Source organism: Littorina saxatilis, linkage group LG17 (assembly GCF_037325665.1).
Source record: "Littorina saxatilis isolate snail1 linkage group LG17, US_GU_Lsax_2.0, whole genome shotgun sequence".
NCBI classification, from domain to species: Eukaryota; Metazoa; Mollusca; class Gastropoda; order Littorinimorpha; family Littorinidae; genus Littorina; species Littorina saxatilis.
Window position 1 is genome coordinate 71,433,454 of NC_090261.1, and position 15,954 is coordinate 71,449,407.

Sequence of the window (15,954 nt, forward strand, 5' to 3'; positions counted from 1 at the left end):
TTGTTTCTGTTCGACAAATAAGTTTTTGATTTAAGCAAAACAAAAGGAGAACAGTATGTTACTTGTAATCACTGTAGATAATAATCAATCTTGCAAGTTTATGGCCGCCTGATCATGTATCTACTGACACAATTCTGACACAAGTTCACACGGTTAGATCATTCCACTACCTGCCGTGCTGAGTGAGTGTTTCGAGTAATTCCAGGACACAACAAGCTAACCAGCGGTTCTTTCGCTCAACTACATGTACTAGAAAACATAAGTGCGACAAGTACAGTAGTCCAGACGAACGATAATGAGACGATGCCAACTTCAAGACGTCGAGGCCGAATGGTAATGAGACCAAACCGACCCTGTTCAGGACACCATTAAAGACTAATCTCACTGAAATGTTACAGGATAATGATGATGGAGATTTATTTCGACAGTTTATTACTCGCAATGTGACTTGGATCAAAAGCAAGAGTCATGCTTGTCATCATCCTAAAAGACAGAGATGATGAATTGTTACCAAGATGATTGTTGGGAGAATAAAAATAGCAATCCTCTAGGGTCTGCAGCAGATTGAGTGGTATATCAGCGCTGAGTGTGAAAGTAAAAACTATTTCGTTTAGCTAACAATTGACTAATGTGCGACATCATTGTGATCTCATTCAACTTCACTTACTTAATTATGCCCGTTATGCCGGTTGGCATGTGAGTCAGCAACGAAAGACCTCCACTGATCTCATTCAATGAGTTTGCGAAAGGTACAATGCCGATAACTGGACATTCGTAATGACAGACAAGAAACAAAGAACAAAGCATATTGTGTTTACGGACATTGTAATTGAAGCCTGATGTGTTCACGAAGGAACAATACAGAAGTGTGAAACGTTGTGAAAGACGATGCGCAAAGACGGCTCGCAAAGTGTTGGCAACAGGACGACACAGAACACTCATACACTGCAGCATGCGTCTCATTTCCTGAAGATGCGCAAAGACGGCTCGCAAAGTGTTGGCAACAGGACGACGCAGAACACTCATACACTGCAGCATGCGTCTCATTTCCTGCAGATGCATTAACAAGGTGGACACGTTCTTCGCACAACCCATTTGAACACGAAGGTGTCCGCAATAAGACGACGTAGATTGATGCTTTTAGTGCAGTAAGGGTCTTAGTTCTTAGTAAATGAGGTGTATTTTGTGTTGATAACCGCCTGACCCTGCGAGGCAATTTTTCTTGTTTTTATAAGACGACACTGTACTGTGCAACAGAGAGTTTCCCTCCATAACTGTGCTCATCAACAACATGTTTGTCACACAATTACACAACATTTGTTTTTATTAAAAACCAACGTGTACCAGAAAGAACGACACAGAACACCTACGCGTTTTGGAGCTACTCTCGGCATGTTTGTCCCTCAGCTACACTAAATACCAACGTGTACCTAAAAGAACGACGCAGAACATCTGGAGCTACCATGGGCAACTGGACGTGCTCCGTGTCGTGCTCGGCCAATGACCGTTGCCATGAGGACCAGCTGGGCCGTCACCTGACCCCCACCCAGATCAGGCTGGTGCAGGACACCTGGGACACACTCCGCACGGACCTGCCTGCACTCGGGGTGGCCGTCTTCATCAAGTGAGTCATGCATTGTGTGATCTTTGATGTACCTGTATGAGTTAGTTTGAAAGATGTGTGGGTGTGGTTGGGGGTGGGGGTTGGGATGGGTTGGGGGAGGGGTAGGGTGTGTGGTTGGGAGAGTGGATGGGTATGTGTTTGTGTGTGTGTGTGTCTTGGTGTGTGTGTGTGTGTGTGTGTGTTGTTGTTGTTGTTGTTGTTGTGTGTGTGTGTTGTTGTTGTTGTTGTTGTTGTGTGTGTGTGTGTGCGTGCGCTTGGAGTTTGGCTGCGGTATGGGGATATGGTTGTCTCTGCATCAAGGGAGTGATGAATTACACAATAATTGACTTACCTACAGGTGTTAGTTAAAGGGTATGTGTGTGTGTGTGTGCGTGTGCGCCGAGGGTGTTGGGGATTGGAGTGTCTCTGCGGGAAAATATATCTGAGCATGTTCAATTTTTGCAAATATTCTGCATTAGTCCCTCTAATCGAAGGTCTCTCAAAAGTGAGAAGCAGCTCAGAGCAGGCACTTTGTTTGGTCATCCCCTAGTCTACCCAAGTAGGAAATTGAAGTGATGAATGTGTGCGAAGTTGAATCTTGGAGCAATTTTTAGTTTTTCAGACAAAGTTCCTCTAATGGAAGGCTTAGCTCTTAGTTGCTAGGCAATTGCTTTTGTCGTCCGCCGTTCTTGTAACTTGAACGATTAAAAAAAAAAAAGAATCCGTGTTCACTTCAAACCGAGCGATTCTATGTGTTTACAGCCGACCATAAGTTAGCTTTTCCAGTGGTTTCAAAAAGCAAGACGATTACAAAGTAGAACGTTCTGTTGACATAGTTACCAACTATATCCCCGTGAGACCAGTAACAACAGGGTTCGACACTAGCGGGGGCGGGGGGCGGAACGCCCCAGAGTGTTGTGTTCCGCCCCAAACATTGCCGAAGCTTGGGGCCCACTCCGCCCCAGGATAAATTCCAACAATGACAAACCGAAAATTCTAATGCCAGCAGAGCCAATCACTAAAAATCGCCAGTCAAAGTCGTCACTGAAATTTGCGTTACGATCAATGCCGCAGTCAAGAAAAAAACACATTCAAATCGTCGAAGGACAATGTCGTAAGGGAAATAACTCCCAGATTGCGCTCTTTAGCGTGAGAGATAAGTATCGCCTTCAAATGCCAAACGCAAAATGTGGCGACACATCCTTGGTGTAAAAAGACATGGAAATGAAGATGAAGAACAGGGTGGAGAGAAACGAAAAAAGGAAACCGATGCAGCCAAAAGCGCGAAGCGCTGTCGTAATTTCAATGTCAAATGGTTGAAAGAATTTCCCTGGCTTCAGTACGATAAAGAAAAACAGACAATGCATTGCCGCACGTGAATACTGAGAGTGGGCCCCAGATTTTTTTTTCCGCCCCAGCAATTTCCATCTCTGGGGCCAGTGTGGCCCCAGGCCAAATAAGTTAGTGTCGACCCCTGAACAATACAGTCAGTGGAACCCCGATTTTAAGGCCCCCCAATTTAAGACTCCCTCCCTTTTAAGACCCTATTTTCTCAGATTTTCTGTTCATAACCTCTGTAAATTTACTCCGCCCCCCAACCCCTCCCCCCATTTCACCCCGTCCCCCTCCTATTTAAGACCTGATTTTCCCAGAATTGTGGAGGTCTTGAAAGGGGGTTTGTTTGTTTGTTTGCTTAACGCCCAGCCGACCACGAAGGGCCATATCAGGGCGGTGCTGCTTTGACATTTAACGTGCGCCACACACAAGACAGAAGTCGCAGCACAGGCTTCATGTCTCACCCAGTCACATTATTCTGACACCGGACCAACCAGTCCTAGCACTAACCCCATAATGCCAGACGCCAGGCGGAGCAGCCACTAGATTGCCAATTTTAAAGTCTGAGGTATGACCCGGCCGGGGTTCGAACCCACGACCTCCCGATCACGGGGCGGACGCCTTACCACTAGGCCAACCTTACCACTAGGCCAACCTTACCCCTAGGCCAACCTTACCACTAGGCCAACCTTACCACTAGGCCAACCTTACCACTAGGCCAACCTTACCACTAGGCCAACCTTACCACTAGGCCAACCTTACCACTAGGCCAACCTTACCACTAGGCCAACCTTACCACTAGACCAACCTTACCACTAGGCCAACCTTACCACTAGGCCAACCTTACCACTAGGCCAACCTTACCACTAGGCCAACCTTACCACTAGGCCAACCTTACCACTAGGCCAACCTTACCACTAGGCCAACCTTACCACTAGGCCAACCTTACCACTAGGCCAACCTTACCACTAGGCCAACCTTACCACTAGGCCAACCTTACCACTAGGCCAACCGTGCCGGTTTGAAAGGTGGTTCCATTGTTGACACATTATCTACATCATCGATATGTTTGTTTGTTCGTTCATGGACTGAAACTCCCACGGCTTTTACGTGTATGACCGTTTTTACCCCGCCATTTATGCAGCCATACGCCGCTTTCGGAGGAAGCATGCTGGGTATTCTAGTGTTTCTATAACCCACCGAACTCTGACATGGATTACAGGATCTTTTTCGTGCGCACTTGGTCTTGTGCTTGCGTGTACACACGGGGGTGTTCGGACACCGAGGAGAATCTGCACACAAAGTTGACTCTGAGAAATAAATCTCTCGCCGAACGTGGGGACGAACTCACGCTGACAGCGGCCAACTGGATACAAATCCAGCGCGCTACCGACTGAGCTACATCCCCGCCCCAATATAATAATCGATATAAGCAAGAGAATGTGCCCATATGTATGTACATTTTAGGTCACAAGAAAAACTACCACAGAATGTTTTTTTAACCGTTCATTTGGGTGGAAAACCAGCTTTGTTGTTACTTGTTGTTTGCCATTGTTGTTTTTCAATCAATCAATCAATGAGGCTTATATCGCGCATATTCCGTGGGTACAGTTCTAGGCGCTCTGCAGTGATGCCGTGTGAGATGAAATTTTATACGGCCAGTAGATTGCAGCCATTTCGGCGCATATTTACCTTTCACGGCCTATTATTCCAAGTCACACGGGTATAGGTAGACAATTATTAACTGTGCCTAAGCAATTTTTGCCAGGAAAGACCCCTTTGTCAATCGTGGGATCTTTAACGTGCACACCCAATGTAGTGTACACGGGGGGAGGTTCGGACACCGAAGAGAGTCTGCACACAAAGTTGACTCTGTGAAATAAATTTCCGCCGAACCTGGGATCGAACTCACGCTGACAGCGGCCAACTGAATACAAATCCAGCGCGCTACCAACTGAGCTATATCCCATCTCATATCTCAAGCCAATGTGCACTAAATATTAAGTAAATAGTTGAAGTAGTTTTTGAGTTTGGGTCATAAAATAACAAGGCAGATTTGAAGGTTTTAACAAAGAAAGAAAGAAAGAAAGAAAGAAAGAAAAGGAAGAAAGAAAAAATAAAGGGAAAGAAGAAAGAAAGAAAGAAAGAAAGAAAGAAAGAAAGAAAGAAAGAAAGAAAGAAAGAAAGAAAGAAAGAAAGAAAGAAAGAAAGAAAGAAAGAAAGAAAGAAAGAAAAGGAAGAAAGAAAAAATAAAGGGAAAGAAGAAAGAAAGAAAGAAAGAAAGAAAGAAAGAAAGAAAGAAAGAAAGAAAAGGAAGAAAGAAAGAGGTGAGATAGGCTACTTTATTGTACCCAAAGTATGACGACCGGCCCTACATTATTTTCGTGCCCTACATTATTTTCGTACCTGAATACAATGCTCACTCCCGTTGTTGCAGTGGGCATTATCCCTTTCAGAAGAGAAACGTTTAAAAAAAAGTAACTAAAACGACAGAAAATACGCTTGTAATTATCTGGACAACGCGAGAAGTAAATAGTCCTCCAGACCGCGTGGCCTTTAAAGCATCGCCGTGAACACGCTATCATTGATCCACACTTTTTCCCTCTTCCTCACAACTGATGAAAAGCTCCACCGTATAAAAAGTTCTTTCCAAGCTCTTTCCGCTGAAATGGACTCCGCTTTTTCCTCATAGGCTTCGTTCCATTCCGCAGACAGATTTTCTGTGGCTAATTAAGGGCCATAATCATCGGCCCCCGAACAGGGAGAAGGAGGACCGAGCACGCAGAACACCGGTCTTCAGATTAGTTAAGGGCAGAATATACCTGCGCAGTTTCAGCGGCACAGACGACGCACTGCATATTATTGATGCTGCGATAGGGATTATGACTAGTATTTGGCCTGTTTTCTTTTCACGCAACGTGTAGCGGGCTGGGTTAAGCTGCAGTGCGTCGTCTGTCCTGCTGAAGTTACATTCTAGGTGAGCGCCAGGCCTTAGGAGAGATTGTAGTTTGGTAAGGCCTAAAAAAAAAAAAGGTGTGGTTACGGTAACCCGACCTACCCTATTTTTTAAGGCCGACCCTATAACTTTTTATTACATTTGTCAAAAAAATACCAAAAAACCCAAGTAAACGAGTGCAGAAAACGCAATGAAAGCGAAAGCGCCCGAGTCGCACACTTATTTCCCTGTCAAGTAGGTTTAATTTGTACACATTAGAAAAAAAAGTTAAAAAAAAAAAAAAAAAGTGATTGCCTACCTTCCTACCCTATTTTTTTTGGCTATGTTACCGTAACCACACCTATTATTTTTTTGGCCTAACTGCGACAAAGAAGAGGATCCAAGATCGGAGAGTGCTCCCACAGACAAACGTAATTGAGACTGTGCCAAAAGGTGACGTTTTCATGTCAGTATGTCCCAAATGACATCACCAGTACATTTTTCATTCTATCTAATCTGTTTTCGTTCTATTTTTTCTAATAACATGCGTTAACAATTGATTGCCAACTGGAATGGAAGAGCACAAAAAGTGTAACTTGATATGTAGTTTCTCTAGAGGGAAAAACATCTTCCACTTTCATGTCAGTGTGTCCCATGCAACATACATTTGCCAAACAGCTATGTGCAAGTAGATTATTTGTTAGTGGTATAGAAAATACTGATCAACAATTAAAGTCAGTTTTCACATTCATTTTCTACCTATTTCTTATTTGTTTATTCTGTTGGCAATGGTGAAATGTCAGCAATCGTGTGTCATTCGGGACAGTAGACATGACACCTGACCTTTTGGCACAGTCTCAATTGCGATGAGCCTTTAGTTCTTTTAAATCAAGAATTTGTTGGCTTGATTCAAGGCCTTCTTTATCATTGTCCAGGGGAGACAGCGGACACACTCGATGAGGTCCCGTACGTGAACCAATTACTCCAAAAGCCTACATGGATATCTATTAGAGAGAGAGAGAGAGAGAGAGAGAGAGAGAGAGAGAGAGGGAGAGAGGGAGAGGGGGAGAGAGAGAGAGAAGAGAGAGAGAAGAGAAGAGAAGAGAAGAGAAGAGAAGAGAACAGAACAGAACAGAACAGAACAGAACAGAACAGAAGGAGAAAGAGAGAGAGAGAGAGAGAGAGGGAGAGAGAGAGAGAGAGAGAAATAGAGAGAGAGAGAAAGAGAGAGAGAGAGATAGATAGAGAGAGAGAGAGAGAGAGAGAGAGAGAGAGAGAGAGAGAGAGAGAGAGAGAGAGAGAGAGAGAGAGAGAGAGAGAGAGAGAGAGAGAGTGTTTTCTATAAGGGGTAGTTAACTTATCACAGATTTCTCGAGAAGTGTTAGCGCCAAACTTTGTCTGTTGTCGTTGACTATCTGTGGACAATAAAGTTGTTAAAAACATTATTACCGACGTGTTTCTGTCTCTCCTTGTTTGTTTGTTTGTTCATATTATTTTGTTTTGTTGTTGTTTTGGTGTTGTTGTTTCCTCACAAAAAAGAAGAAACATTGTTATGAAAAAAGAGAGATGTTTCAGCTCGATATTTGACCAGCGTTTGCTGTTTGTTCTCATCTCTACTTCTTGTAGATACAGCCCTTTTCCATTTGCATATTAAATGTCAAAGCAATATATCACTGATCCTATTACTGTCACGACCTAATCAATGTGTAATTGTTAGCCTACTGCGCAATGTTCGTTACTTGTAAATGCAAGCGTAAATACAACATTCAGTACTTTACATTCTAATAATGTGTGTGCTGTACATCGCATATAAAGAAGAAAGAAGAAGGGAGTGGGAATGGGTTTGCATCTATCTATATATATATACGACTAGTGTCTGTCTGTCTGTCTGTCTGTCTGTCTGTTCGCGATGCACGGCCAAAGTTCTCTGTGGATCTTTTTCAAATTTGGACACCGTATTCAGCTACACTCCGGACACAACCTCATCGATGAGATATTTCAACACGTGCTCTCAGCGCGCAGCGCTGTGCGCGCTGAACCGATTTTGTTGTTGTTGTTGTTGTTGTTGTTGTTGTCGGGATCCACTACCAGTAACTCTTCCTTATCTTCTCCAGCGTTTTCAGCCGCGATTATCTCCCTTCCTCCGTGTGGCGTCAATCCATATTCCCGTTACTACGTTACTAGAATGTCACGATTGCACCCGTAAGTTGTTCTTGCTGTAAAAGTAAAAAAAGGTCGAATCAATTTATAGCCACGCGAAAAATACACTGTCATCTATCTCTATATATTTATAGATATAGATATACATATATATATATATATACGGCTTCTCTGTGTGTGTGTGTATTTGTGTGTGTGTGTGGGCAACACCTGTGGATTATAGAGTTCTGTTTGTGATGGGGTCTAGCGGCTTTTGTCTGTCTGAATGTTCTGGCATTTGAGAAGCCACAACAGATAATATAGGGCTAAGAAATAAGCTCTAAAATTCTCAATCCCGTTTGACAGGACTTCGCCTTCAAATGTGATTGTGGTGAACCGCCACGCTGTCTGTCTCTGTCTGTCTTTGTCTCGCGATTCACCCCGGCGAAGCAGGGTATTCCTCTAGTTTCATATTAATTTGCAAGTAGCTCAGGTGGTAGAGCACTGGACTTGTGATCGAAAGGTCGCTGGTTCGAATCCGGGCCGTGACGGACACGGGTCAACTTTATGTGCAGACCCAGAGACGGTATCCATCTCCCACCCCCGTGTCACCAAAATGGCATGTTAAAGATCTTGGTCATTCTACCATAAGTGCAGATGGCTGATACCACCTAAACACGCATACATCAAAAGCCGTGAGGGCGTAAAAACTCGAATCGTATAAACCAATTCATGTCCAATATAGGCAATTAAGACCTGACGGACAATAAGCCCCTTACAATTTACTTTTTTAACCTTTGCCGGATGCCGCTTTTGACTACACACGCCCGACGATGCGGGTTTGTCTGAACCCATACATTTGAAAGAGGGTTTTTACCGTTTATTTCTCTAACGACGATGCGGGTTTGTCTGAACCCATACATTTGAAAGAGGGTTTTTACCGTTTATTTCTCTAACGACGGGGTGGGTTCAGGGAAACCCACAGCGCTACTTCAGTGGGTGCATCGAGTTTCTCCCTTCACCGGCTTCTTGCAGGGGAGGGAGAGGGGGAGGGAGAGGGGGAGGGAGAGACTGAGAGAGACTGAGAGACTAAGAAAGAGAGAGAGAGAGAGACTAAGAAAGAGAGAGAGAGACTAAGAAAGAGAGAGAGAGAGTGTTACACGACACTTGAGATTGCCACAAGTTCTCAAATGCCGTATAGTTGTGTTCTTTCATTCAACGTCGCCCGTCTTCGCAGCAACAGAAAACAACTCGTCAAATTGAGTTCGAGGATTTATTCAGCATTCAATACATACAACTGCACATCTAGCAGAACTCAAAGTAGAAGCTTTTTTAACATTCAAATCGCGCTGGCATATATAGTAAATACTCAATCTCGAGAATATTCCAGACCGAACATGATACAACTACATTATATGCGAACCGCCCATGGACTAGAATGGTGACGTTCTCTGTGACGTACATCAAAAGGTGCCAACGCCCTTAATCCGATCGAACGCCACGAACTCACACTAAAACAGCATGGTAAACAACTTGTTTTGACAGGACTAGAAAGTTCACCTGCATTCTCGTCCAAGCATAAATATTGTGTTTACAAAATATAATATCGGTACCTTCCCACAAAGTACAAATAAGTCAACTACATGCAACACACAAAACCGAACCAAAGCTCAGCAACGGCAGCGTTTCCTAACATTACCCCCAACACCAGAAGAAATTTACCTAATTTCTTTCAATCATTGAAACGCTACCTGTACACATATTATGTATACATAACAGATTGAAATCCAGGTTTGTACATTAGTCTGTTGGAGAATGAACACAGTTTTACTCACATACTCGGCTGAGAAAATCTGCTCCAACATTGTCTGAACCTTTGATCGATTCCACTCGCATATCAAAGTTCTGCAAGTACATCACCCACCTCATGATACGATTATTCACAAACTTCGCAGAGTTCAGGTAGGTGAGGGGTTTGTGATCAGTCTGAAGCACGAATTTCACCCCTTGGAGGTAGAGTTCAAATTTCTTGATTCCCCACACGATGGCTAAACACTCTTTCTCCATGGTCGAGTAGTTCTTCTCGGCTCCTGACAGCTTCTTGCTGGCATAGCTGACCGGAAACGGTTTACCTCCATGTTCTTGCATCAGCATGGCGCCGATCCCTTCGTCCGATGCGTCTGTACGCAAGATGAACTCTTTGGCGGTATCAGGAAGGCGTAGCACCGGGTCTCGTGACATCAGGTCGCGCACGGTCTGGTATGCCTTCTCCTGAGCTGGTCCCCAGAGTATTCGGTTGGGGCATCCTTTTCGGGTCATGTCCGACAAAGGCGCCGTTATGGCGGCGAAGTTTGGAATGAACTCTCTGTAGTACCCAGCCAATCCAAGGAAGGATCGCACCTGCTTCTTGGTTTCAGGACGTGGCGCATTGAGGATCTTGGTGACCTTTTTCAACAAAAGCCCCTTTTGACCTTCCTTCAGTGAATGACCTATGAAGTCAACGTTGTCGGTCCCCAAAATGCACTTGCTGGGTCTCACGGTCAGATTGGCTTTTGTCAGGCGGGAAAACAGTTCCCTCAAAGTCTCCAGATGCTCCGCAAAGGTCTCCGTGTGGACTAGCAGATCATCCCAGTAGTACACAACATTCTTCATTCCTTTGAGCATTTTTCGCATTCCCCTCTTCAGGGTAGCACCACTGTTCACCATGCCAAAAGGCATCCGCAGGCACTCATACGTTCCGTCTGGAGTTGCAAAGGCGGTCTTTGGTATGTCCTCTTCGCGCACAGGAATTTGCCAATATCCCTTGCTGAGATCGATCTTTGAGAAGATCTTACTGCCAGTCAACCGTCGGAACAGATCAGCCGCCGTCGGCATTGGTTCAGGGTCAAACACGGTGATCTTATTCACTTTCCTGAAGTCAATGCATACCCTGTTTGTGCCGTCTTTCTTCTTGACAACAACAACGGGAGATGAGTAAGGGGATGATGACTCACGGATGACCCCCATCTTCAACATGTTGTCGATGTCCTTCTTCAAGGATTACCGAGCCTGAAACGGGATAGGGTATGGTTTTGACCGAACAGGAACGTCAGATGTGAGGTGGACTTCATGTTCGACCAAGGACGTAGAGCCTGGAACATCACAGAACCTATGGGTGAAGTCGCCCATAAAATCATGCAGCTCCTTCTGCTGATCTTCTGTCAGGTCAGGTCCTAGCTTGACGTCATCCACTCCCTCTTTCTTGTGGAGGTCTCCCAACTCCAGTAGTTCCTCACCGTCGAACTCGTCTAGTTCGGCTGGTTCTTCCACACTTGCTGCGACCTGTACTGCTTCCGGAGGTCTCTCCACATACAGTTTCAGGAGGTTAGCGTGGTAGATCTTGGACTTCTTGCCGACATTCACCTTGTAGTCGTTGATCCCTACCACGGCCTCAACCTCGTATGGGCCTTTCCACTGCATCAGTAGTTTGTTGTGATCAGTGGGAAGCAGTATCAGCACTTTGTTACCTGGTGTAAACTTCCTGTTTACGGCTTTGCGGTCGTAGTAGTGCTTTCCGCTATCCTGAGACTTTCTCAAGTTTTCTCTCGCAATCTCGAGAGTCTCCTGCAGTTTCTCTCGCAACTCAAACACGTACTGGTAACTGTTCTTCACTTCAGGTGTGTCCACATCTTTCGTCCACAATTCCTTTAGTATCTGCATCGGGCCTCTCACGGTCCGCCCGTACATCAGCTCGAACGGGGAGAATCCAGTGGACTCTTGTGGCACCTCCCTGTATGCAAATAGCAAGGCATTGATGTAGCGATGCTACTGCCTTGGCTGCTCACTGCATAGTTTCTTCAGCGTGGACTTCAGCGTCGCATTGAATTTTTCTACCAGCCCATTGCACATCGGGTGATAGGGTGTCGTAGTCAAGTGACGAATGCTCAGCAGCCTGTTGACCTCTTCCATGCATTCAGAGACAAACTGTGTCCCCAGGTCTGTGAGGATCTCTTCAGGAACCCCAATTCTGCTGAAAATGTCCACAAGTGCCTCGGCAACAGTCTCGGTGTCAATTTTCTTCAGAGGCACGGCTTCTGGGTACCTGGTTGCATAGTCTACCAGGGTCAGTACCCAACGATGACCCGCTTCACTTGGCGGTTTGATCTCGCCGATGAGGTCAATGGCCACCCTCTTGAAAGGTCGGTCGATCAAAGGCATCTTCTGCAACGGCACTTTCGGGACCCTTCCTCGAGGTATGGTTTTCTGGCAAATATCACACGATCGGCAGAATCGAGTCACATCTGCATGCAGTCCTGGCCAGTAAAACGCAGCCTGGATTCTGTCCGATGTCTTCTTGACCCCCAGGTGACCTCCCATAATAGAGTCGTGGGCCACCTCCATCACCTGGCGCCTAAGTGGTTGAGGCACCAGAACTTGACGTAATGGCTTCCCACCGTTGACTCTCGGGTGCTGGAACACTCTGTACAGGATCTTGGCCTTTACTTCAAAGTGCACAGTGCCTTCGCCCTTAGTCATCACCTTGACAGGACGACTCCTGTACTTTGTCAAGGTCAAATCAGCTTCCTGTAGCTGAATCAGCCGATCCCTGTCCACGACAGCAGTTGCAGAACTGTTGGTGACCCTGAGTGGCGTAGTTGTTTTGTCCTTCTTCGCCTGGGCTCTGGTCGTCACAGCGCTTACAACCTGCGGCTTGTCGCGGCGATGCACAGTTGCTCTGTCATCTCGTAACAGTTCGCTGATATCTTCATTCGCGAATGGCAGTGGGTCTTCCTCCTCAACAGCAGGCTGAGCTGCGCCCATTCTCCATTCGACATCAGGGTCATCAGGACGTCTCGCACCCTCAATGTTCCCAATTAGTAGATCGTACAAGGGCTTCTTCAGGCAGACGGCCTCAACTTCTCCGGTGAAGTATGGAGTATCGATCTGGATTTTTACCACTGGTGCCTTCACGCATTTGCTGTCAGCCATGAGCGTCCACTTGAAGTCACCAGTGAACTTCTCTGTCGGCACCAGATCCTCTTTGACGATGACTCCATTGCAGCCCGAATCTCTGAGAACAGTCACTTCCTGCTTCTCAACAAATCCCTTCGACACGGGCATGTTCGACACTGACACAGCTGCGCTGGCAACGACAGAGATTGACCTGCCATTGGCGAGTAGAAGCTGGCCATCAGATATACATTCTTCAACGTCCGATGGTGTAGCCACTTGCTCGGCAGCCCTTGGAAGTATGACGCTGCTCGCACATACTTGTTGGTTCGAGCCACTCGTTTGCCTCTTGTTGTCGTAATATCTCCGTCGATGTTCTTGCGCTTTGTCATTGACATGTCCGTTATTTTTCTTTTGGGGACAGTTGGCGACTCGGTGGCCCTTGGCATTGCAATGGAAACACGTTATGTTCTGCCCTTCATTGGATGATGGTGCGGACTCAGTGTGTCCCTTGGCAGGTTGGTTTCCCTGGTTCCCGCTCTTCTGGAAAGGTTTCGATGACTTTGACGTCCCCAGGCTCCTTCCATGAGCAATGAGATAACGCTCAGCAGCATCAGTAATGTCCTTCAAACCCCGCAGTTTTTGCTCTTCCAAGCGGGTCGCCAGGTCCTTCGGGCAGGCATTAAGGAACTGCTCCTTCACGATCAAGTCCCGCAGACTCTCGTATGACTGCTCTTCACCTGATAACTCCACCCACTTCTGCAGGTATGACGACAGGCGCTCCACAAACTGGCTCGGTGTCTCTCCAGACAATGGCTGGCATTCGCGGAAGCGTTGACGGTAGCCCCTTTCAGTGAAGTTGTAGCAACGCAACAGAGCTTCCTTCAGTACATCATAGTCTCTGGCGTCATCATTTGAGAGTCTAGTGTAGACCTCAAGTGCTGCCCCAGTCAAATGTGCGCTGAGTTGAATCGCCCAGTCGTCGCGCTGCCATCTAGCACTCTCAGCAAACCTCTCAAATCTTGCAAGGTAGCAGTCGATCTGGTCCTTCCCGTCAGCGAATGCTGGAAGTTTCGGTGCCCTGTGTAACATTTGCTGCTGGTTATCTCTTTGGCGTGGTGCCTCGTGCTCACTTTGAACACGCACCATTTCTGTCTGAAGCTCTAAGCGTTTCGTCTCCATTTCTATCTGGAGCTCTAAGCGTTTCAGCTCAATTTGCCTTTCTTCACGCTGTGCTTCTCTTTCTCTTTCTTCACGCTGCGCTTGTCTTTCTTTATCTTCACGCTGCGCTTGTCTTTCTTCACGCTGCGCTTGTCTTTCTTCACGCTCACGCTGCGCTTGTCTTTCTTCACGCTGCGCCAGCAGTCGTGTCTGGGACTCGACGAACTCCGTCAGCTGCTTGCCTTTCAGTCCCAGTTCAACTCCTTTTGCCCAGAACTCAGCCATTCTGGTCTTTTCCGGTGCGTTCGTCTGTATTCTGTCACAGCCACGAACGTAGACGAATGTAGTCTTCTAAAAGAACACAGTCTCTACTGCACCTCCGATGCTTCTCTCGTCGCTGTTCACCTTCGTAGACGCAGGCTGCCACCCTCCTCGTCTAACGTGACGGCGCACTCTGCTCACGATACGTACACGACGTACCTCAGTCGTATTTCGTAGTATTAATGCACTAGCTCCGCGACGAAGTCCGTCTCGTCCAAACGGCAGCTAACCTCTGTAATCCCGATACACTCCGGCGTCGCTCACCGTATCGAGCTGCGGCGATTACCAAACTCTTCCCACAGTCACACCGAATCCACGGTTCCGTAGTCTCAATACTGATCCCTCAGGATACCCCCGATTGATGGCTACCTCCTGTGACTGTCTTGACACTAGTCCTTGTTACTGGAAAACCCTTGGCGTTAAACGTAGATCCTCGGCTTGGCCCCCAATTGTTACACGACACTTGAGATTGCCACAAGTTCTCAAATGCCGTATAGTTGTGTTCTTTTATTCTACGTCGCCCGTCTTCGCAGCAACAGAAAACAACTCGTCAAATTGAGTTCGAGGATTTATTCAGCATTCAATACATACAACTGCACATCTAGCAGAACTCAAAGTAGAAGCTTTTTTAACATTCAAATCGCGCTGGCATATATAGTAAATACTCAATCTCGAGAATATTCCAGACCGAACATGATACAACTACATTATATGCGAACCGCCCATGGACTAGAATGGTGACGTTCTCTGTGACGTACATCAAAAGGTGCCAACGCCCTTAATCCGATCGAACGCCACGAACTCACACTAAAACAGCATGGTAAACAACTTGTTTTGACAGGACTAGAAAGTTCACCTGCATTCTCGTCCAAGCATAAATATTGTGTTTACAAAATATAATATCGGTACCTTCCCACAAAGTACAAATAAGTCAACTACATGCAACACACAAAACCGAACCAAAGCTCAGCAACGGCAGCGTTTCCTAACAGAGAGACTAAGAAAGAGAGAGAGACTAAGAAAGAGAGAGAGAAAGAGAGAGAGAGACTAAGAAAGAGAGAGAGAGAGAGACTAAGAAAGAGAGAGAGACTAAGAAAGAGATAGAGACTAAGAAAGAGAGAGAGAGACTAAGAAAGAGAGAGAGAGAGACTAAGAAAGAGAGAGAGACTAAGAAAGAGAGAGAGAGACTAAGAGAGAGAGAGGGAGACTAAGAAAGAGAGAGAGAGAGACTAAGAAAGAGAGAGAGAGAGACTAAGAAAGAGAGAGAGAGAGACTAAGAAAGAGAGAGAGACTAAGAAAGATAGAGAGAGAGAGACTAAGAAAGAGAGAGAGAGACTAAGAAAGAGAGACTAAGAAAGAGAGAGAGAGAGACTAAGAAAGAGAGAGAGAGACTAAGAAAGAGAGAGAGAGAGAGAGACTAAGAAAGAGAGAGAGAGACTAAGAAAGAGAGAGAGAGAGAGGCTAAGAAAGAGAGAGAGAGAGAGACTAAGAAAGAGAGAGAGAGAGAGACTAAGAAAGAGAGAGAGAGAGA

The 15,954-nt window shown here is 46.0% G+C and overlaps 1 protein-coding gene across 1 annotated transcript in view; it reads left to right on the forward strand.

Moving 5' to 3' along the window:
* Positions 1 to 1,290: 1,290 nt before the first annotated feature.
* The window catches only part of LOC138953689 (neuroglobin-like), a 163,729-nt gene continuing 149,065 nt past the window's right edge, over positions 1,291 to 15,954 (forward strand). The window contains exon 1 of the mRNA XM_070325582.1: positions 1,291 to 1,624. Coding sequence (XP_070181683.1) covers positions 1,464 to 1,624 — 161 coding nt within the window. The 5' untranslated portion in view covers positions 1,291 to 1,463. The remainder of the gene's footprint in view (positions 1,625 to 15,954) is intronic.